Source organism: Doryrhamphus excisus, linkage group LG17 (genome assembly GCF_037039965.1).
Source record: "Doryrhamphus excisus strain RoL-2023G ecotype Guam linkage group LG17, RoL_Dexc_Guam_v1.1, whole genome shotgun sequence".
Classification (NCBI taxonomy): domain Eukaryota; kingdom Metazoa; phylum Chordata; class Actinopteri; order Syngnathiformes; family Syngnathidae; genus Doryrhamphus; species Doryrhamphus excisus.
In genome coordinates, this window is record NC_136373.1 from 4,700,991 (window position 1) to 4,725,925 (window position 24,935).

The following is a 24,935-nucleotide window of genomic DNA, read 5'->3' on the forward strand; positions in this document are numbered from 1 at the left end:
TAATTTACACACACACATAAGGTATTAGGCTTCACCACGAAAAGGGCGCCAACAGGTTAGCTAGCACTTCAAACGTTAGCATAATACACAGGTGCATACAAAAACAACGAGCGATATTCGCCGCCTAATTTGCATATAAATACGATCGCGAACGATCGTTAACAGCCCATTAACTCACCTTTATCACCAACGTAAAGCACTAACAGGCATATGGTACAAGAACAAGCTTCTTGAGTGTCCTAATGGCTAGGCTGTGGTCCTACTGAGGACCCCATAGTTGCCCCGCAAGTTGCCTGGTTCAAAACATTCCAACACGAAGTCTGCCCTGAACAGTGCCTGTATTAAACATTACATTTAAAACAAAATAATTTACAACAGAATAATATATGTGGCCTCTGACCTTTTTGAGCTCAAAATCCTTAGAGGAGATAGCAGACTTCTTTTTTTTTGCCGGGCATTGAGGAGGACTAGTTGTTTTGTAATTATGAACAAAACAAACCCTTTTTTATAAACATGCAGACCACCCACGCGATTTCCACAATTAAATTTTAATGTGATTTGCATAAATCAAACACAAAATACTGCTCTTGTTTATGTAGGGTCGTTGTGGTGATTAATACTAAATCTAAGCCACAATACTTTATAATGGGGCTTGTGTGGAATTTCATTATAGTCACGATATACAACAGGCATCAAGTAAGTGGCCAACAAAAAAAATATTATAATTTTTATATAATTGTGGTGAGACTTTGAGCGCAACAGTAATTGACCATTTAAGAGCTGCAGTCAAGCGAACCTATTGTACTAATTTTTCAACCCGTTGTATGAAGTTGTGGACCACTGTAGAGCAGCTACACACAATAACCAGTACAGAAAACTTTGTAGATCTTCCAGAATCTGCACCTATTCCAGTCGTATTTCTTTGGCTTTCTGTGCTTCCTGCGTAAACGGCCTATTTTAATGTATTCCAACTCCACTGTGATTGGTCACACTCCCAACTGCTTCGGAGGACTTCCGATGTTTTACCGCTAGCTGCTAATTTACCTTTATAGGACTTGATAAACAGGATGAGAGTTTAATTTATCTTTTTAAAATGTCCGCTTTTAACAATTAGTGTTGGATCCCAAATCCCAATATGTTTCCAATTCCTTGAAACTATTTTTTGTAATCAAGATATTCAAATTATCCAAATAATCGTTGCAGCTCTAGTCCTGAAAACAGTAATTTAATAGAATTATGTATTATTTATTATTTTAATAACTTAATTAAAACAGTGTAGTACATTGTAAATAATAGACAAATTATAGCAAAAACAAAAAAGCAAATAGCATTTTTTTTCAGCACAATCACGCAGTGGTTGCGTGGAGTGTGTTGAGGCCCTACTCCACATTTTATAAGAGTGCTTCGCTTTTGTTGTTTTACTGTGTTTTTTCATTAAATTGGCACCCGAGTAGCCACTTTCCATTCAATGCAGCATTTTTAGTGCAACATTTTGTATGATTTCCAGCTATTTTTTTTTTTTGGACCAACAGGTCAATAGTGCAGCTTGCTTACACAGAGACGGACATCTGCAGTCCTCTTGTGAATTTTATGCGGGGAAAATACAGCAGCAAATGTTTGTGAAGATGACAGAGCTTCACAACAAATGTCTATTTAATGTATGATGCATGAGGCATGAGCACTGCATCCATGCACACGCTACGTATTTAGTCCGGACGACTTATGGTGATGAATACCAAACAAGATTGAAGGCCTTGGGGAAATGAGAGCAGGGAAAGGAGTTGCATACCGTGACCTCTTGACCCTCTTGTGTGTTCGTGTGAGCTTGCATAAATGTGTTAGACAATCCCCTCTGAGAAATGTGATTAGTTTGTGTTTGTGCCTATCTTGTGCTTATGACAGCAACAGCGAGAAAAAGCAGAGATGTTATCTTAAGGAGGCAAATGAGGAAGGGAAAGTGGATCGTATGGCTGAGCGTGCTAATTTGCATGCGTAATTCCTGATTACAGAGGATTCTTCTCCACTGAATGCTGACCTTTTAGAGACCTCTTTGCAGGGTGGAGATTGTTTGGTTCGTGGCTATTTCAAATTTACATTTGATATCTTGGTGGGATAGGGCCGAGTGGTTAGCGCGCAGGCTACACAGCAAGGAAACCCAGGTTCAATTCCACCCTAGGTGGAGTTTGCATGTTCTCCCTGCGCATGCGTGGGTTTTCTCCGGGTACTCCTCCCACATTCCAAAAACATGCTAGGTTAATTGGCAACTCCAAATTGTTCAAATAGACTCCAAAAGGTTCACATACTGTAGTTTTTAATATACTTAACTGTTAAGTGTAAAAAGAAGTTAACCACTGTATAATGAAGCTTGCAGAGTACTTAAACAACATAAAAACATACTTCTTAAACTGCATTTTTTGCATTCTACTGTCACACGAGCACAAAAAGAAGTTTAAAAACAGTACAATAAAACTAAAACAAAGCAAAACTACACACAATGACTTTAAGTAAATTCTATTTTAACCCTAAAAGTGAATGTACTTCTAGCTAAGGTAACTAAGTTTCGGCAAAATATCAGTTCTCAACAAAAAAAAAAAGGGAAAAAAGGCCATATATATTTTAGCCATATATAAATTTAACCACTCTGGTTTCCTCCCACATTCCAAAAACATGCTAGGTTAATTGGCGACTCCAAATTGTTCATAGGTATGAATGTGAGTGTGAATGGTTGTTTGTCTATATGTGCCCTGTGATTGGCTGGCGACCAGTCCAGGGTGTATGTATGTATGTATGTATGTATGTATGTATGTATGTATGTATGCCCGAAGACATGTGGGATAGGCTCCAGCACCCCCCACGAGGATAAACAGTAGAAAATGAATGAATGAATGTTGGGATACACAATTTTTGAATACAAAGATGCAGTTTCTGTCTTACTGAATATTGTCCACAAAGATAATAGACTAAAATAATTTTGTCTATGGTTAGGACATGGCTTATTTACTTTCCCAACTTGTTTCCAAACGGCACGATTGACTATACTAAAATAAGTATTGTATAGCGAGGGATTGAACCAAGCAACAGTCAAAGGAAAGCCTCTCTCGTTTGCTACATTCAGACGGTATCGACAGGTCTTCCCAGGTCACTGTATCGATGACTAGATTATACTTTCCAGGCAGATTGGGGTCAAGAGAAAGCCTTCCCAAGGTGAACAAGGTGAGAATTCCAAAAAAGTGGTGTCAGTTGCGCTTCCATGGCAAATGGCCTCATTCACTTGTTTCCAAAGAGATTGGCAGGTTTTTGCTGAGGTAAATGAAGTGGCTCGAATACTGAGAGGCTGTCATGTCCGATTCAAATCAACTCACCTCATCCTATCAGGAGTGAAGTCACCGAAAGAACGATGTGTCTTTTTCCTCACATCATCACCTTTTATTAAGGCAACAGTCAAAAAGGACGGAAAATGATGGCCTCTTATGAAAATGACTGGTGACTGTTCTTGCAAGGATTTGGTAGGATTTTGTATACAATTGCATTGTTAATTTCTATACAACTGATATAGTGCGTAGGCTTCGCTATGCTTCGCTGGTTGCTGGAGCCTATCCCAGCTGTCTTCGGGCGAGAGGCGGACTTGAAACAAACAGACTCGAAATAAACTACAAGGTCAAAGCCCACGATACACTCAAGCACATCATATAATTACTATGATTGTTCCGCCCACCAGTTATAAATGATAACTGCATGCATATAAATATAGATTTAAAGTGAAAAACTTAAATGATCAACAAAGCCAATGAACCACAACATACAGTCGATGTCAACATAAATGTTATTCCTCCTTCCACCAGTTATCAATGATAACCATCTCGCAATAAACATATTATATGTGTCAGAATTATGACATTCTTGAAAGAACATTTCTACCACTTGTCCTCAAAAGGGTCTCGGGTGTGCTGGAGCCTATCCCAGCTGGGGTACACCCTGGGACTGGTGGCCAGCCAATCACAGGGCACATATAGACAAACAACCATTCACACTCACATTCATACCTATGGACAATTTGGAGTGACCAATTAACCTAGCATGTTTTTCGAATGTGGGAGGAAACTGGAATACCCGGAGAAAATCCACGCATGCACGGGGAGAACATGCTTCGCTATGCATCCTTAAATAAAGCCCGGAGCTCTGTCAACTACAACTACAGACGTGGGAGCTCATAGTTTGATCAAGTGTAATGTTAGCACAGTAGCTCACATAGCAAATGCTGGTTCAGTCAGTAGAGGGTGCTTTGGGTTAGCGATAGCGACTTACAGCAGGGACCCTTGCGTAGCACCTTGATGCGGCGCTGGGTGTGGCACTGGGCTTTCTCCAGCTCGCACTCATTCGAGTAGGTCGACGAATCGGAGCCGCAGACGGGCGCCACCAAGGACGGGCAATCCACCCTCTTGCAAATGCACCGGGCCTCGCTGGGGTCGCTGGGGTCTCGCTCACAAACGGCGCCAAAACCGCACAGCATCCCTCGGCAGCCTGTGGATACAACAACAAAAAAAGATTTAGGAACATTAATTCATACATTCAATCATTTTCTACCGCTTATCCTCAGAGTTGTAGGGGGCGCTGGAGCCTATCCCAGCTGTCTTCGGGCGAGAGGCGGACATGTATCATATAATTACTATGATTGTTCCGCCCACCAGTTATAAACGATAACTGCATGCATATAAATATAGATATAAAGTGAAAAACTTAAATGATCAACAAAGCCAATGAACCTCACTCATGCGTAACCACAACATACAGTTGATGTCAATATACATGCTATTCCTCCTTCCACCAGTTATTAATGATAATCTCGCAATAAACATATTATATGTGTCAGAATTATGATTGTTCCACTTGCCTATATTATTCATTTAATCGGAACATCCTTGAAAGAACATCCATTCATTTTCTACCGCTTGTCCTCACAAGGGTCTCGGGTGTGCTGGAGTCTATCCCAGCTGTCTTGGGGCAAGAGGCGGGGTACACCCTGGACTGGTGGCCAGCCAATCACAGGGCACATATAGACAAACAACCATTCACACTCACATTCATACCTATGGACAATTTGGAGTCGGCAATTAACCTAGCATGTTTTTGGAATGTGGGAGGAAACCGGAGTACCCGGAGTAAACCGGAGAACATGCAAACTCCACACAGAGATGGCCGAGGCTGGGATTGAACTCGAGGGCCTAGCTGTGAGTGCACGCTAACCACTCGAACACCGTGCAGCCTAGGAATATTCCAAAAACATGCTAGGTTAATTAGCGACTCCAAATTGTCCATAGGTATGAATGTGAGTGTGAATGGTTGTTTGTCTATATCTGCCCTGTGATTGGCTGGCCACCAGTCTGGGCTGTACCCTGCCTCTAACTCGAAGACTGCTGGGATAGGCTCCAGCATGCCCCGCAACCCTCGTGATGAATGAATGAGTAAATGGTCACTTATTAACAAGCATATTGAGCAACACAGCCAATATTGTAATAGCAGTTCATTTTATAGTGCATGCAGAGGTAGATTAATCTTGGTAGATGCTGACCACTTCAAATTCAGCTACTGCTGTTGCCTACAGCCACAGCATTTTTTTTCTAGACCACACATCTGGCAACCATAGGAGAGCGATGCAAAGGTAGCAAAAATGAAAAACATGAAAAAGCAAAATTGGTACCAGATTAGCCCATCTCGCTACAAAAACAAAGCATTTTTTCCATCATTCTGCGAACAAACAACCTCAGATGAAAACATAACGTCCTTGGCGGAGGTAATGAAGCGACTCGAAAGCAACGCCATGACAACAAAGCACAAACCAAGCAAGCTCGTGTCGTACTTTTTCTTACCCACATAAACCATCAAGTTAGAAACTAATTGACCCGCGTTGTGGCAGCACCAGCTGGTCCCGCTCCGCACTCGCTTTGAGGGGAAAGCTCTGGAGCCAGCTGGCGGGGCGGCGTCCTTGCTGTAACGCTCAAAGGTACCTTAACTTTATCCACACAACAAAATTCACGCTGGGAAAAAAAAAAAATATCGTAGAGCGAGTTCGTATCTATGCCGATGGATAAACATGTCACATTAACACACACTTGCACGGAGATACCAATACGTCTTATCACTGGTTTCCAGGCCTGGACTTAATGCAGGACAGCGTGTCCACTGAAGTAGATAGACAATCTCATACACACACACACACACACACACAGTGTGTGTATCTGTACAGCCAGTCCAACATCTCCCGAAGGCATCTTACTCTATCCTGAGAGTGTGTGCACACACATGTCGACTTTTCCCAGTAGGTGACTGACAGCTACCTGAGCTCAGTCTCTTTTGTATCTGGGGAAAAGATGTCAGAGTGTGTGTGTGTGTGTGTGTGTGGTACCACTCTTGACATCCCACCTTTTATTATGAGGACATCGTTGTCACTGTGGCTACATTTTTGACTGTTCCACACAAGAAATATATCCCAGGATGAGGTTCTTCACCCGATTAGATGATGTGTTCTTGTCTGTTTATGTTTGTGTGGCGCTACATTTGACATTCCAATGTGAAGATGAGTCCATTCCCTCCTATTATCTTGGTAATGCTAATGTTTTTTATTTCATTTGAACATGCATCAGATTACAATTGAATGCATCACATAATCAGTTCACAGTTCCACATGTCCGAAAGGAGTTGGAAGAAGCACAGCTTATTAAATCCTACCCCTCCATCTGGTACTTTTACAATCAGTAACTGTTATGTACATTTGTTCACTTCCTGCTTTCCATAATAGTTTGCTTTTACAATCAGTAACTGTTTCATTTGTTCACTTCCTGCTTTCCATAATACAGTTTACTTTTACAATCAGTAACTGTTACATTTGTTCACTTCCTGCTTTCCGTAATACAGTTTACTTTTACAATCAGTAACTGTTACATTTGTTCACTTCCTGCTTTCCGTACTACAGTTTACTTTTACAATCAGTAACTGTTACATTTGTTCACTTCCTGCTTTCCGTAATACAGTTTACTTTTAGAATCAGTAACTGTTACATTTGTTCACTTCCTGCTTTCCATAATAGTTTACTTTTACAATCAGTAACTGTTTCATTTGTTCACTTCCTGCTTTCCATAATAGTTTACTTTTACAATCAGTAACTGTTACATTTGTTCACTTCCTGCTTTCCATAATACAGTTTACTTTTACAATCAGTAACTGTTTCATTTGTTCACTTCCTGCTTTCCATAATAGTTTACTTTCACAATCAGTAACTGTTACATTTGTTCACTTCCTGCTTTCCATAATACAGTTTACTTTTACAATCAGTAACTGTTACATTTGTTCACTTCCTGCTTTCCATAATACAGTTTACTTTTACAATCAGTAACTGTTACATTTGTTCACTTCCTGCTTTCCATAATACAGTTTAAGGTTTTTTTTAATAATGTACCTCGTACCAAAGTATGAGGTGATATGAGCATCCAATGACATAATGTGTACCATAGTAAGTGTCAATATAGTGATATATATAGCACATCATGACTGGTTCAAGACTCTTCATCCTTGTATTTAGCAAACATCAACTGCTTGTCACATCTTGTGTGTTGAGTGTTGAATGTGTAACGTATAGATGCAATCTGGATCTATTTCTGACAAGTATGCTTCGCTACACATCTTAAAATGCAGCCTGAAGGCCTGCCAAGTAATTCGGTGTAGGTCACAATATGCTAAAAAGAGAAACATTCAATAAAAATGAAAAAAAATTGTCATGAGCTGAACTTCCCGCTCAAAAAATCCTGTGCAGTAAATGTGCAATAACCGTGCAATAACCTGTGGTTTGGCCAATATGAACACAACTGTAAATTGTGTATGTAACTTCTTATTTTGCACTTTATCTGCCATTGTTTGTGTTTTTGGACTTTTACTGACGAATTTCTAATTCCCTACTAGTAAAGGTATATCTTATGTATCTTAAAGTTATGCAAAAACATACATTTGCTTCGTCAGGGGGCATTTTCACTATCCATGTTTACATGAGGAGTTTTTCCTCTTTCCGAATGAAATCTTTCCTAATGACTTTTCCAAAAACAATGGTATCCATGGAAAGCAATATTCCAATCTTTGTCTACATGTGCCGCTATAATCAACCAGAATAGTCAATGGGGCATACGCAGTAAAACGTAAACATCAACATCACGTGATACCGACTTCCTCGAGTTATTCTTTCACTTGTTGGAATAACTCCATATAGTCAGTTTTTCCGTTTGTCCAGTCTTGAAATTTAGTTTGGATCAAAAACAAACTTTCCGCAGCGGTCCAGTGCCGATTTAAAACCGTAGAACTGCGTGTTATGTCATATCTGAGCATGCAATGAAAGAACGTACCCGGGATAAATTTAAACAGGAAAAGATCAAATTCAATCTTGCTAGTATTTTATAATTAAACTTGAGACATGTTTTATATAGATATATATTTTCTTTTTTAATAAAAACTGAATTCTGAATAAAGTATAGAAGGGTTTAGATTCTGTTGCCAACCCCCAATAAACAACAGAAGAAGAAGAACGCAGTCTGACAACTTTCCGTTTGAGCGGGTACAAGATACCTCAGATTGAGGAATATTCCACCCCTGGGAATCCCATTATATGTTCATTCGGATTGGCACTTTTCTTTCGGAATGAGGTGTATACAAAGGTTACATTCTTTCCGTTTGAGCAAATAAACCGAATGCAATTGGAATTTTTGGGTCCATGTATACGTGGACACTAGTGACTAGTTAACACGCCACCTGGACGGGTTGTAACCAAATCTCTTCAGCAATATTTTAGTTTTTGTCCAATGTGACTTTAGCCTGGAGCTGATCCCAGTGAACAAAGATTGACACCACACCAGCGGGCTTGGTCAAAACCAAAGTATCAGGTGTGTACATTGGACTGAGCGTACAAACCGCATATCGAGTTCCTTCCTCTGGGTGGGGGTGAGGGGTTTGGATGTTCTACGTGGCGATTACCGCAAAGAAGACAGAAGCTATTTAACATGGACACCAAGGTTAAAATAACAACACGCCCCCCCCTATAAACATTGCCAACAATAAATATGTTGTACTGGCTCTGAGCCAGTTTCATTGACAGGTGATCTTTGGGAATGTCGGAGATGGATGGGATCAGGTGGACTTATCCTTGAGATAGTAAAGATATCACTTTACAGAGAAACAAATGCAATAAAAGGAAAGTGTTCCGGAAAATGTAACCATAAACGGTGTTCTTACAATATTCATAAATCATATGATCTGTTTGTGAGATTTCTAGTTTGCTTTAAAGGTAATACAGATATCCTCATTGTTTTAGAATCATGGGACAGGTGGCCTAGAACTGGTCCCGGAGGTGCCACTGCAAAGATGTTTATGTTTGATAGCACCAATGTTTTTCAAGCAATCTCGGGCAAAAATGTTATACGTGTGTTAGTCAGTCACCTGAAGATGTGCAGCAAATATCGTGGTAATTCGGACAAACACTCAAAAGTTACAGATGTTTTATTTGATGTTTTGTTTCTTATTGACCGAAGACACGTTAAATAATAATAATTTTTCAAACAAGAACTAAAAATGAAAAAAACACAACAATAGCATCAACTGAAAGATCAGCAGTGATATTCCGAGAATAAAGTCAAAATATTACAGGAAAAATGTGAAAACTAAGAAGAGAAAGTCAAGAATAACATTATAATATTACCTCCAAAAAGTCATTTTGGTAGCATAAATTGTTGTATTAAAGTAGTAATATTATGAGAAACAAATAAAACAAAGTTGCCATTTTTGGAAAATTAGGTGATGGGAAAAGTTATGAGAATAAAGTCCGAATAATAATATATGGCACTAAGTAGAACTTTTACATGAAGAAAGTAAAGAAAAAAAAATGGAGGAAAAAAAACCCCAAAGAATTTTCTGAGAAAAAAACAAAACAGGTTTGGGGAAATTATGTTGTGGGAATGAAGTAAAAATATTACAAAAAACAAGAACATTGGAACATAAAAAAAAACACAATCATTAAAAATGGGGGCAAAAGTACATATATATATACATACATATACACATACATATAAGTATATATACATACATATATAAGTATATATATACTTATATATATATATACACACACACATATATACACATAGGTCCATGAAATAATTATGAATGTCTCAACATTTACTACCTCTTCATGATTAACACGTAGGAATAAAATTCTAAATTATTTTTCAGCTCTGCGCTCTACTAAAAAGCCAATATGATGCAATCATTTCAAAAGCAGCTCGTGTTCGGCCATATTGTTTTCATGACTTTCCATGACAAAGAACACAGCAGTTTTCAACATAACAAATATAAATGTCATAAAAACGTCGTGGTGTTGCTGCCTATCGCAGTGCATGACAGAGCTACTAAATTCTCATGTGAACAGGGCTGAACAGGAAGGAGTACTCCAACGTCCATGCATAATGTATACAACCTCTACAGCTTCTTTTTACTCCTACCAAAATAATCTATGCAACCGATGACGAGGAGTCCCCAAAGTCCCAGCCTTGTTCATTTAAGCCGTATAGGGGAAAGTTTTTCCGATGCATTCAAATTCACCGGTATTCATCAGAATTCCCATCACCAGAATACATGTACTCTGCAGTAGCAGATGAAAGTACTTCGTTTCCTATACATGGAAGCATGGGAAGCAATGTCCCCTGTCTCTTCACAAAGACACCAAATCATTAAAACAAACAATGCTAAAAACTACAAAAAACGACAAGCATACAAGCTACATTTCATATAGTTTTATCCAAGAGGAGACTGAGGGCAGACAGAAGAAAAACAAGTGCAAAGTAGAGACTGTGGAGTATATTAAAGCAGAGTCCCGTGTAAGCTAACATTAGCATGTGCCTTTATTTTTTATAATTTCCAGATATTTCTAGCAGGTACTTGCATTCTTACAGAGAATGAGGGCAACATGGAGACTTTGGAGTATATTACCGCACTGTAATATAGAAAGAGATTATATGGATTACATGTTTTTATCCAAAAGAAGCATGACGGCAAGCCAACAAAACTAAAGACCGCTGCAGCAATGTTGAGACTGTGGACATTAGCTCATGTTGAACAGCCGGAAGGAGCAGCCAGAAATGGACGGTTACAAGCAAGAGGAGACTATGGAGTAATAAAGATGGAACAACATTAAGGCTGTCAAAATGATTTTCTTAGTCGTGGAAGATGATGCTTGTTGTTTTGATGAATGGATTTACATCATGTAATCCAAAAAAAGATTAATTCAAATACCAAAATAGTTGTTGATTAATTGGATAATCGATTAATCATCGATTCAATCAACATTAGCACATTCACCCATTTCTAGTTGGTTCTTGCTATTAATTAACACATGTTTAAGGATATCTGTAGTAAAGTGGGATAAGCGGTTAGCGTGCAGGCCTCAGAGCTAGGGGACCCAAGTTCAATTCCATCTCTGTGTGGAGTTTGCATGTTCTCCCCGTGCATGCATTTTCTGAGAGACACCTGAGAGGCTGAAATCAGAACATGTTTACATCATGTAATCCAAAAAATGATTAATTCAAATACCAAAATAGTTGTTGATTAATTGGATAATCGATTAATCATCGATTCAATCAACATTAGCACATTCACCCATTACAGCTAGGAGACCCAAGTTCAATTCCACCCTTTTTGGCGACTCCAAATTGTCCATAGGTATGAATATGAGTGTGAATGGTTGTTTGTCTATATGTGCCCTGTGATTGGCTGGCCACCAGTCCAGGGTGTACCCCACTTCTCGCCCGAAGACAGCTGGGATAGGCTCCAGCACTGCCACAACCCTTGTGAGGATAAGCTGTAGAAAATGAATGAATGAATGAATAAAGAGAAGTGCACGGCGCTGAGTGGTTAGCGTGCAGGCCTCACAACGAGGAGACCCAAGTTCAATTCCACCCTTTTTGGCGACTCCAAATTGTCCATAGGTATGAATATGAGTGTGAATGGTTGTTTGTCTATATGTGTCCTGTGATTGGCTGGCCACCAGTCCAGGGTGTACCGAAGACAGCTGGGATAGGCTCCAGCATCCCCCGCGACCCTTGTGAGGATAAGCGGTAGAAAATGAATTGGTCAATTGGTCAATCTCTCTAATGCTCTTGAGGACTTCCGCACAGCTGCCGAATTGTTTTATTATTATTTACACAAAATAAACACTAAAATAGTACACTAAAATTGTTACTTACAGCTTGCCCTCCATAGGTATGAATGTGAGTGTGAATGGTTGTTTGTCTATATGTGCCCTGTGATTGGCTGACTGGCAACCAGTCCAGGGTGTACCCCGCCTCTCGCCCGAAGACAGCTGGGATGGGCTCCAGCACTGCCGCAACCCTTGTGAGGATAAGTTGTAGAAAATGAATGAATGAATGACTATATTAAGGTAGCGTCCAGGGTAAACTTAGATTATAGATTAGATTAGAGACTGAGGGCCACAAGACAAAAACGGGCAGCTGCATCAAAGTGGACCCTGTGGAGTACAATACCGACATGTCCAAGCAAAGGTACAAAAATACACTTCAGTGGACAAGTCGAGATGTGCTTCGATTCTAAATGTTGAATTGGCCGCGTGTGCAGACTACAAAAGTCTGCTGTGTCCAACATTGACCGGATGGCTGTGCCGTGCAGCTTTTTACGCTTTTACTCACTATTGATTAATATTACAAACCCGTGCCATTTCCAGCGTGAATACAAGCTTTGCATTTCTTTGTCCGAAAGGTCTTGGAGAGTGAAAATGAGTGTGCGTGTGCATGTTTGCTGGCCCATGTACTCCAAGAGTGGTAGGTAATCTCCCTGGAGCCCTGCAGCGTTACAAGCTGCACTTCCATTCTAAGCTATTGCTTAGTTTTGTTTTTTTTTCTCCCCATGCTGAACGCTGGGAAAGAAAATCCCATTGCAAAAGAAAGAAAAAAAAACAGCATGTCCAGTTTGCACTTGCTAGAGCAAACATCTTTTGCAGGTAATGCTTCATCCTTGCTGGGATTCAGACATTAAACAAGACAGGAAGGACAGATGTAGCATAAATTAACCTCTATTCTGATTAGGTGTATACCCAAACTAAAACATTAGTGGCTCAAATGACATCATACTATGTTCCATTGCAGTCAAATTAAGTTCACCTGTACAGGTGATACAGTAACGTCTCAATTTACATGGCTCCAGACCCGACTGTGATAGGTTCATTTCCACAAAGTAGGATTCTTAAAGCAAAGAAATCCTGTTCACGATTGTCTAAAAAAATGTATTTTTTTTTTTTTTACATTAGAGCCTCCTATAGGTAAAATAACACCCCTACAGTCAGCTTTGCACTTATATTAACCAATATAGGAGCTATAATCATAGAAAACAATTCATTTAAAACATAAACAAGATTTGTGCTCATGTTTGTCGCACTAAATGTGTTCCGGACATGTGGACAGGAAGTACATTTAATCATCTTTTAATGTCTTTTAGTTCATTTTGACATTTTTATGTCTGCACGGCGGTCGAGTGGTTAGCACGCAGACCGGGTACTCCGGTTTCCTCCCACATTCCAAAAACATGCTAGGTTAATTGACGACTCCAATTGGTCCATAGGTATGAATGTGAGTGTGAATGGTTGTTTGTCTATATGTGCCCTGTGATTGGCTGGCTGGTGACCAGTCCAGAGTGTACCCCCCCCCTCTCGCCCAAAGACAGCTGGGATAGGCTCCAGCACCCCCCACAATCACTTTTTTGTTTCTTTACTTTATTTTCCTTTTATTTAACCTACAATTGTGTCACAAAAAGCTTCACAGCGATGGAGTGTTTAGTGCGCAGACCTCACAGCTAGGAGACCCGAGTTCAATTCCACCCTCGGACATCTCTGCGTGGCTTTTCTCCGGGTACTCCGGTTTCCTCCCACGTTCCAAAAACATGCTAGGTTAATTGGCGACTCCAAATTGTCCATAGGTATGAATGTGAGTGTGAATGGTTATTTGTGAATATATTGTCCTGTGATTGGCTGGCGACCAGTCCAGGGTGTACCCCGCCTCTCGATGAATGAATGAATGAATGGTTCTGCATTGAAACCAAAATCAACAGAACGGCATTATATGTATGTACTTTTGGAAAATAAAAACACTTTTTAGTTTCTTTACTTTATTTGCCTTTTATTTAACCCACAAATCATTTTGCCTGACCCTGTAGATCTTCTTGAATCTGCACCTAGTCCAGTATTTCCTTGGCTTTTTCCAAAACCGTCTGTTTGAATTTATTCGGTTCACTCTGCTGTGTTTGGTCAAACCCCCAGCGGGGAAGAGCTTGTACCCAGGAAGTCATTATGATGTCACAGTGAGCAGTGTTAGAAAAAAAAACTGCCATCCCAACCTTCTTTCAGGGGCTCACTTCCAAACGTACAAACCTCAATTGTCTATGGACGTTCATTATAGCGTATTTACCACCATATTATTTCATGCTGTACATGCTGTTATGCACATATTTATTAACCGTGGGTGTGTTTTGGGAGCCGCCTGTGTTCACACAATGCTTCGTTTTGTATTCACATCCGTTTCCAAACGATGCCCGGTGGGAGAGAACGGTGTGACATGTTGTAAATCCAGCAAGACAAGCAGAGGTGGTGATGCCCAAATGGCAAACACGTTGAAGAGCCCGTTAAGGTGAAGCCAAACGTGTTGTGATGGGATTTAATCAGCGGCGCCCGCTAACGACATTCAGGAAATGAAAGAGGATGGTGTTTTGGTAAAGGGTTAACGCCACATCAGTGGTGAACGACGTTAAATTCATTACGCCCGGATCCCTCCAGGGGGACATCTTCCACTTATTGGCCAATAAATGGCACCACTCTTCCCCCAGCTGATACTAAGCAATATAGATGTCTTACTTTAATGGTAGCCTATGTCTTGACCCTTCTATTTAATATGCTCCTATTCTTGGAGCTGTGGCACTGAGGCGGAGGGTTTCCATGCCAACAGCCAGCAATCAGCTCAGAGCGTCTTGCATCATACAGTCGGAAGGGCGGAGCTGCAAAGTTTCCGTCATGCACACAGGTGGCCTCACGGCATCTCCAGAGAAGGGGAACTTTTGTTTGTTCCACTGTCTGGTGTTAATGAGAGGGTGGACAACAGTAGCAGCTGGAGTGGGTTTGATTACCTCAACTGTAAAAAGGACAGGGCGTTCATTGGAAGCACGCAAGAATAGCATTCATTATCCTCACGAGGGTAGCGAGGGTGCTGGAGCCTATTCCAGCTGTCTTCGGGCGAGATTGGTGGCCAGCCAATCACAGGGCACATATAGACAAACAACCATTCACACTCACATTCATACCTATGGAGGGCAAGCTGTAAGTAACAATTTTAGTGTACTATTTTAGTGTTTATTTTGTGTAAATAATAAAACAATTCGGCAGCTGTGCGGAAGTCCTCAAGAGCATTAGAGAGATTGACCAATTGACCAATTCATTTTCTACCGCTTATCCTCACAAGGGTCGCGGGGGATGCTGGAGCCTATCCCAGCTGTCTTCGGTACACCCTGGACTGGTGGCCAGCCAGCCAATCACAGGGCACATATAGACAAAGAACCATTCACACTCACATTCATACCTATGGACAATTTGGAGTCGCCAATTAACCTAGCATGTTTTTGGAATGTGGGAGGAAACCGGAGTACCCGGAGAAAAAACCCACGCATGAACATGCAAACTCCACACAGAGATGGCCGAGGGTGGAATTGAACTCGGGACTCCTAGCTAACCACTCGACCACCATGCAGCCCCATTACAAACCTTATTTTTTGTTATTCCTACTGTAAGTTCATATTGCAAAGAGTGTCAAATTATGTCATTGGATGGTCATATCACCTTGTACTTTGGTATGGGACAAAAAATTAAAAAAAAATAAATATAAAAAATAAAATAATAAAAAAAATAAATAAAATAATAAATAAAAAAATAAAATAAATAAAAAAAACTTCAATTAAATTAAACTTAATTGAATTAAATTAAAATAAATAAATAAATAAAAAATTATATTAGGAAAGCAGGAAGTGAACAAATGTAACAGTTACTGATTGTAAAAGTACCAGATGGAGGGGTAGGATTTAATAAGCTTTGCTTCTTCCTACTCCTTTTGGACATGTGGAACTGTGAACTGATTATGTGATGCATTCAATTGTCATCTGATGCATGTTCAAATGAAATTAAACCATTACCATTACCATTGCAACATAAAATAAGGAAACTCAATATTGAGCATGAAAGGGCCAGACTATTTCTAAGTACGGAAAATAAGAAGTAAACAGTAGCGCTAAGGGAGCTTCATTAGAGGACATAGCGTGCAGAAGAAGAAACATAGGTGAAGAAAAGGTTATAATAAAAAGAAAATCAAGGCATTTCCTGTCTGCATCCACTTAAACAGGCACCAGATTGCCTGCTATTGTTTACCACACCTCACTTACATCAACACCAATAGGTCATCCCTCCATGGTCTGCTTGTTAGAATAGAGCAGATCCTTAAAACCAAATCCGGATCTGTCTTTTTTTTTATTTCCTCGTTCTCCTGAATGCTGACGTGGTTTCCTACTGTTGCTTCTGTTTTGGGATACAGGCGTTGCTATTTGCAGACTCCCTTGACAAACGCTACATCTTTTATTTTAATTATGTCCCACTGGCATGGAGTGGAGCCGAACGTGCCATGCAGAGGAAAAGAGTGAGCAAATACAAATAAAAGCGAACCGTACTATGAGTTTGACACCTATATTCTCAATCGGAACAGTAGAGGAGGTCATTTCAGGGGAAAAAAAAGGCACATAAATAGAATTTATTCCAGTTTTGCGGCGAATTATGGTCATAGTTTTTTTTTGGGATGTTAAAATAAATATGAACATGAATAAAATATCATCAGTCTCATCTTCACTCATTTACTTGACGTCTTTCAGGTTTTCAGAAGTGAGCAGATGCCGTGTCGTCATAAATCAGCTCGAAAATATGACACTTCATAGAAAAGAACATCTGCCTAATCACACTTATTGTGAGGAGTTAAAAAAAAAATGAAGTTATGTCTTCATCACATTACAATACAGTATAGAAAAGTTTATGTTCCGTTCCTTTAACTGAGTCACAAAACAGTGCATTTTGAAATGTTTATTGTAAATATTATTACTATTGTTGCCAAATTATTGACAGTAAAGTAATATTAATATATATATAAAATATATAAATTTTTAGATTTTTTTGAGCCGGATACTCATCATCCCGTCATCAAAAATAAAAAATGGAAGTCAATCACCATTCTCGTTGAATTTTGCAATTTTTTGCAGAAAAAACTAAATTTCTACAGGTTTTTTTGGAGGCGTCAAAATCAGTGTTTTCTTTGAAACCAACCTACATTCTACTGTCGATTTATAAAGACCACAATAAGCTAAAAACAAACTCATTTTTTTCTGATGAAACAAGAGAGTTTCTTTGTTTCTTTTGGCTTTTTTCCTGATTACGGAGTCGCCATAGTGGATTTTTTTTATTTTTGGCTTGAGTTTTAAATTCCGGATGCCCTTCCTGATGAATACCGATGATGCTTACTAGTTGAGATTCCTCCTAAGTCCAGAACGCTAACCACTACAGATTAATTCATTAATTAATTAATTTTCTATCGCTTTTTCCTCACGAGGGTCGCGGGGGTGCTGGAGCCTATCCCAGCTGTCTTTGGGTGAGAGGCGGGGTACACCCTGGACTGGTGGCCAGCCAATCACAGGGCACATACGTATAGACAAACAACCATTCACACTCACATTCATACCTATGGACAATTTGGAGTCGCTAATTAACCTAGCATGTTTTTGGGAATGTGGGAGGAAACCGGAGTACCCGGAGAAAACCCACGCACGCTCAGAGAGAAAATGCAAACACCACACAGAGACGGCCGAGGGTGGGATTGAACCCTGGTCTCCTAGCTGTGAGGTCTGCGCGCTAACCACTCGTCTGCCGTGCAGCCTAAACACACAATAAGAAATAATGGAACAGATTATGCAACTCCACACAGAGATGGCCGAGGGTGGAATTGAACCCGCGTCTCCTAGCTGTGAGGTCTGCGCGCTAACTACTCGACCGCCGTGACGCCACCACTACAAATAATAAGCAAATGAGATAATGACATCATTTGCTGTAATGACATTCTTACTGAATAGTTAGCAACAGTATCAGCCAACTCCAATTTGGGGCCAACTGGACTGGTCAACAGAAAGCAGTCATATCCTAATATGTCTTCTTACAGTGAAATTTAACATTGAAACCAGTTTTGGAGACATCAAAAACTAGTTTGAGTATCGCTGCCATTTTACCCCCCCCCCAAAAAAAAGCATCACTGTGCTAAACATTATCAATAATGGAGTCAAGGGTGACAGAACCCGATTCTGTCACCTCCTATATCCTCCACCGACTCAGCAGCAGTTTGCCACATAGAACAGATTTCCGCGTCTCTGCAATAATGCATGAAGGAAGCCGCAGCGCTGCTGCACACTCAAGACTCCAATTCAATTATTCAGCCGAGTCACAGGGATGAGGAGCATCGCTCGTTTTGTTAGCGCCGTCACTCCTCAAAGACTTTTTTTCCTGTCACTCATATTTGGTGTGTTTTTTTTTTTTTTTTTAACCCTGCCTAATTATAGAGAAGGATTGTGAGAGATGCTTTTTAACGAGGAACCGCAGCCTCAAAGATGCGGATGCATAGACACAAAGCTAATGACGCACACACACACACACACACACAGAGAAATCAGATCAAAGTGCCACAACTAAAAGGATTTTAACTTTTTGTTGCTGTGTCATATGAACTGCTTTTTAAATATTTCAACAACTTTCAATTGCTTTTGGGGCTGCACGGTGGTTAGCGTGCAGACCTCACAGCTAGGAGACCTGGGTTCAATTCCACCGTCTGCTATCTCTGTGTGGAGTTTGCACGTTCTCCCCGTGCATGCGTGGGTTTTCTCCGGGTACTCCGGTTTCCTCCCGCATTCCAAAAACATGCTAGGTTACTATAAAAATGTAGAATAATTCAGTCACAGGGCTGCACGGTGGGCGAGTGGTTAGCGCGCAGACCTCACAGCTAGGAGACCTGGGTTCAATTCGACCCTCTGCCATCTCTGTGTGGAGTTTGCATGTTCTCCTCGTGCATGTGTGGGTTTTCTCCGGGTACTCTGGTTTCCTCCCACATTCCAAAAACATGCTAGGTTACGATAAAAATTTGGAATAATTCAGTCACAGGGCTGCACAGCGATCAAGTGGTTAGCGCGCAGACCCCACCGCTAGGAGAACCAGGTTCAATTCCACCATCTGCCATCTCTGTGTGGAGTTTGCACGTTCTCCTCGTGCATGTGTGGGTTTTCTCCGGGTACCTCCCACACTCCAAAAACATGCTAGGTTACTATAAAAATTTGGAATAATTCAGTCACAGGGCAGCACGGCGGTCAAGTGGTTAGCCCGCAGACCCGGGTTCAATTCCACCGTCTGCCATCTCTGTGTTGAGTTTGCACGTTCTCTCCGTGCATGCGTGGGTTTTCTCCGGTTTCCTCCCACATTCCAAAAACATGCTAGGTTACTATAAAAATTTGGAATAATTCAGTCACAGGGCTGCACGGCGGTCGAATGGTTAGCGTGCAGACTTCACAGCTCGGAGACTAGGGTTCAATTCCACCCTCTGCCACCTCTGTTCTCCCCGTGTATGCGTGGGTTTTCCTCCCACATTCCAAATTGTCCATAGGTATGAATGTGAGTGTGAATGGTTGTTTGTCTATATGTGCCCTGTGATTGGCTGGCCACCAGTCCAGGGTGTACCCCGCCTTTTGCCCGAAGACAGCTGGGATAGGCTCCAGCACCCCCCCCCCGACCCTCGTAAGGATAAGCGGTAGAAAATGAATGAATTGCTTTGGAAAAGTTCCACTTCTGAGTCATTCCTGATGTGACCACCAACCAGAAGGAGGAAGTGGGGTGGAATCTAGGCCGTCCACTTTTGGGGTGGTGCTTGTTTATATATATATATATATATATATATATATATTTATTTATATCCTTCCCCTGGAATTCTGGAGGAATCCCAAATCAATAGCAGATGGCAGCAGGATGCATCACTCAGACAACCTGGGGAGAGCTTGGATGGCGAGCCAGCAAGCGTCCGCCTCTCCTGGATGAGCCTCCTCCATATGGTCGTCAACAGCAAACAACAAAGTGCGCACAGACTCATTACCGCTCTGCATAGCTGGGAGAGGAAGTGTTTGCTCACTGGTGCATTAGTGCCACCATATGGGAAAAGATGAATTGGGACGCTGGTAACCTTCTTGATGGGTCCATTAAGAGGACAATTTGAGATACGGCAGGTAATGGACATAAATCATGTTTGTATTATTTGGCGTATCGTCTTGAGAACCTGCCAATCAATTCAAGACAGTTTTCGCACTGGAAACACATAATGTACCAACCTGAGTCACACCTGAATCACACCATTTTGCTAAATGTTACGCAGAATGACACAATGTTGACATGTCTTCTCATTAATGCGATCGCTCCTCCTGCCAGTTATTTATGACAACCACCTTGCATAATAAGAACTATTACAAATAACTACAAAAACACAAAATAGTCCACAAAGTCAAAACACAGGGTCACACAACATAGACATGTCTTCTCATTAATGCGATCGCTCCTCCTGCCAGTTATTCATGACAACCACCTTGCATAATAAGAACTATTACAAATAACTACAAAAACACAAAATAGTCCACAAAGTCAAAACACAGGGTCACACAACATAGATATGTCTTCTCATTAATGCGATCGCTCCTCCTGCCAGTTATTCATGACAACCACCTTGCATAATAAGAACTATAACAAAAAAATAAAAAAACACAAACTAGTCAACAAAGTCAAAGCACAGGGTCACACAACATAGACATGTCTTCTTATTAATGCGATCGCTCCTCCTGCCAGTTATTTATGACAACCACCTTGCATAATAAGAACTATTACAAATAACTACAAAAACACAAAATAGTCCACAAAGTCAAAACACAGGGTCACACAACATAGACTTGTCTTAATAATGGATGTGTTCTCTCCTCCCACCGGTTATTACTGATAACCAAGCAGAACGATTCAAACTATACAAAGCAGAGTAGCACTTAATTAATGTGCATGATCCCATTAATTAGATGTCTTCTAATGAATGCAAGGCTGTGACGATTATTCGGATAATTCAAATACATCGATTACAAAAAAAATAGTTTCGAAGGACCGCTTACGTCACCAACACGCCTATTTCACCGGAAGCGGGTGTTTGAAGACGCGGTATCAGTTTGTGTGTACACAAAACATAGATGTGTATTATAGTTAATGCAATCTCTCCTCCCACCAGTTATTCATGACAACCTCCACTTTCCATCTATTCATCTGTTTTTTTTTATGCCATTTATCCTCACTAGGGTCGGCGGGGGTATGCTGGAGCCTATCCCAGCTGACTAGTCGGATAACCTGCACTTTCCATTTCCATTTTTTAACCCTGCCTATTATAGGGAAGGATTGTGAGAGATACTTTTTTAACGAGGAACCGCAGCCGCGGTGTGAGTTTGTGTGTACACAAAACAAAAAATGTGTCTAGTAGTTCATGCAATCTCTCCTCTCACCAGTTATAACCAGATAATCTCCACTTTCCATCCATTCATGTGTTTTTTTATGCTGTTTATCCTCATTAGGGTCGCCGGGGGGTATGCTGGAGCCTATCCCAGCTGACTGGTCGGATAACCTGCACTTTCCATAATATAAATAACTATGAGAACGAACCAAAAAAAAAAAAAAAAATCAGAAAAAAATCAGTAATCCATTGATGTGATGTCATGTATTGGGAAAATACAAAAACAATAAAATAGTATAACATACACACCCAAAATAAAACAAACGTTCCTATGTGATGGAACTAGTAGACTGGAATTGAACTCGCAACTCCTAGCTAACCACTCGTCCACCATGCAGCCCCATTACAAACCTTATTTTTTGTTATTCCTACTATAAGTTCATATTGCAAGGAATGTCGCAGCATTGAGACTTTTGAGGGGGTGCAGCACAATGGCAAAGTCAGGGGGGGGGGGCGATTTCAGTATGTGGAATCAAACTATGGAATGGCTTGAGTAAGGAAGTCAAACAATGCACAACGATGAGCCGATTCAAGAAACAATACAAGCAGTTGATGTTTGCTAAATACAAGGATGAAGAGTCTTGAACCAGTCATGATAAAACAAACGTTCCTATGTGATGGATATCGATTTCCAGGCTTCAATTCCCATCCCGTATTCCTTCCCCCATAAAGTGAAGTTTATGAACAAAGCTCCTCTCCAAGCCGGATGACCACTCCTGGATGACCTGTGGTTGGCCGGGCCCGACTGTAGCGCCCATCTCCTCCAATGAGTCCCATTATTCACCATCTCTGTGCACCTCTTACCTCCGATTGCTTCAGCTCCCTGATCAATAACTCCCGACCCGTTGATCAATGGGGCTACAAATCACTTCATTTTCGTCTTTTTGCTACCTCCGTCTTTAGCACACTTCTCGCCTGGGAGGATTAAAAAAAAAAAAAAAACGACGTGAAAAATGGACCTCCGCTTTGAGACCACTTCAACTTGAGGCGATAAGAAGTGTTTTTCAGTCTTTCTGCAAACTTTCACTACACAGTCTCTCTCTTAGTAGTCCTGAAAGGTGAATGTTGTGTTCAAATTCGTCTGAATATCCATCCAGGTAGCTTCAGGGCAGCTTCTGCTCACATCATTTCCACAAAAAAAGCTCATATTTGGAGATGGTAGCTAACGGTAAGCGACAAGAGATTGAAATTTATAGACGGTATACAACACATGCACCGCTGGCTTTAAAGTGTGGCGTTAAAGCAATGCAAGCCGCCTCCAGCCTCTGCTGTGGAATTAATTGCCGGTGACACAAAAGTAGCACACACACAAAAAAAAAAAAAACGCTTTTGTGCTTTTCATTAGCAAACTGTGAGTGAGAGGGGAAAAAATGGAAAAAAATAAATAAAAAAGTAGCATGCTGTTGGTGAGTAATATAGAATTGAAAGGGAAAGTGTTTAGCAGCGCTGACATCGTTTGTCTTCATTTTCATCGCTTCGGAGCGCCGAGCTCATCCTGAACCCACGGCATTACTTCCTACTCTGCTCATGCAAGCACTTAATACGGAATCACATGTTTTGGTGTGTAAACAGTCAATCTGTTACACTGTGATTAGGCGTCACCTACTCTACATCGCAGTGACTGCATGGCGTTAATGGCACACTTAAGCTAATAAATAACCGCTTGGGCCACCCTTAGCAAAAAAACAACCGCAATCAAGCGGTTTGCGATAACTTGCAATGAGTGAATTTTGGCCCACTCGACTTTGCAGAATTGTTGTAATTCAGCCACAGTGGAGGGTTTTTCCAACATGAACCGCATTTTTTAAAGTCATGCCACAGCATCTGAATAGGATTCAGATCAGCTCACTCAAAAGTAGGGGTCTCAAACACGCGGCCCGCGGGCCAAATGTGTTGATATGAAAGTTTAATGTTAGTGCGGCCCGCGCAAGTTTGATATGGATGCTGTATGGTATCATGTACCCAGAAAAAATTATTATACGTTTGATTAATGTTCATGTTAAAGGTTAAATAACTGTTAATAGTTATCCTCCCTATCCGTGTGGAAGTGGTAAGTTTTTGGCTATTTAAGTTTAAAGGAAATAACTTGAAGGCTACCATTTAGGTCGCTAGCTCTCTAGTTTGCGAGTTAGCATGTGTCTCAAGACCCTGCAGTTGCGCAATATGTTGTAAATAAAAAGAGTATAAATGTGACTATAGTCGTGTTTTGTCATGTCTACAGGGCTCTAATAATGCTTTGTTCATTTTAATCTGAAAAAAATAATTTGTCTACCCACCATCTATATGTGGTTTCTTAAGTTTTTATTATTTGCCGTTTTATTATTATTATTATATTTATTTATTACTGATTGATTTTCTTTATTCTTGATTTGTTTATTTATTTTTCATCTTATTTTGTGCAAAAAAATGAAGATATTTGAGAACAGTGGAATGTTTTATCAGAGCTTTTATTGGAGAAAATCGGAACCAAAGTACTGAAAAAGTTTGTATATTTTTCTGTTTTTAATAAATGCGTTTTTTTTTTTGTTTTTTTTTTGGAAAACCTGACACGGCCCAGCCTTACCCAGACCCTAGCTCCAGTGGCCTCCAGGTAAATTGAGTTTAAGACCCCTGCTCTAAAATCTTTGTTTTGTTTTTCCCCAACCATTCAGAAGCGGACTTGGTGGTGCGTTTTGGATCATTAAAAAAACAAGTTGGTTTCAGTTTGAGGTCACAAATTGATGGCCAGACATTCGCCTTGAGGATTTCCGTTGATCACAGCATCAGACCATCACCCTACCACCACCATATTTTACTTACGTTTCGGCCTGTTTTTTCATGCTAATTTGTGCACATTGGAATTCACCTTTAAGGCATATTTTCGAGTTTATGTCATAGCAGGATAAAAAAAAAAAAAAGTAGTAGCGATCAAAATGATGGCCAAACATTCGCCTTGAGGATTTCCGTTGATCACAGCAAGTCACAGCATCAGACCATCACCCTACCACCACCATATTTTACTTTTGGTATGATGTTCTTTTTCTGAAATGTGCCTTGTAATGGGACACACACCTTCAAAAAAAATTGTAGTTTTGTTTCGTATTTTGAGTATTTTCCCACAGGTCTTGGGTATCAAATTTTTTTCTGACTGAGTGACTTATATGTGATAGAGCCTCAAAGTTGAATAATCTTAAGAGAAAAGTATTTGCCAAGTCATTTCACTTT

At 40.5% G+C, this 24,935-nt stretch overlaps 1 protein-coding gene across 5 annotated transcripts in view; it reads right to left on the minus strand.

The window, feature by feature from the left end:
* Window positions 1-24,935, minus strand: part of agrn (agrin) — a 240,434-nt gene that overhangs the window by 111,939 nt on the left and 103,560 nt on the right. For all 5 annotated transcript variants that reach the window (XM_078798098.1, XM_058085205.2, XM_078798096.1 and 2 more), the window contains one exon: window positions 4,306-4,521. In XM_078798098.1, coding sequence (XP_078654224.1) covers window positions 4,306-4,521 — 216 coding nt within the window. The remainder of the gene's footprint in view (window positions 1-4,305; window positions 4,522-24,935) is intronic.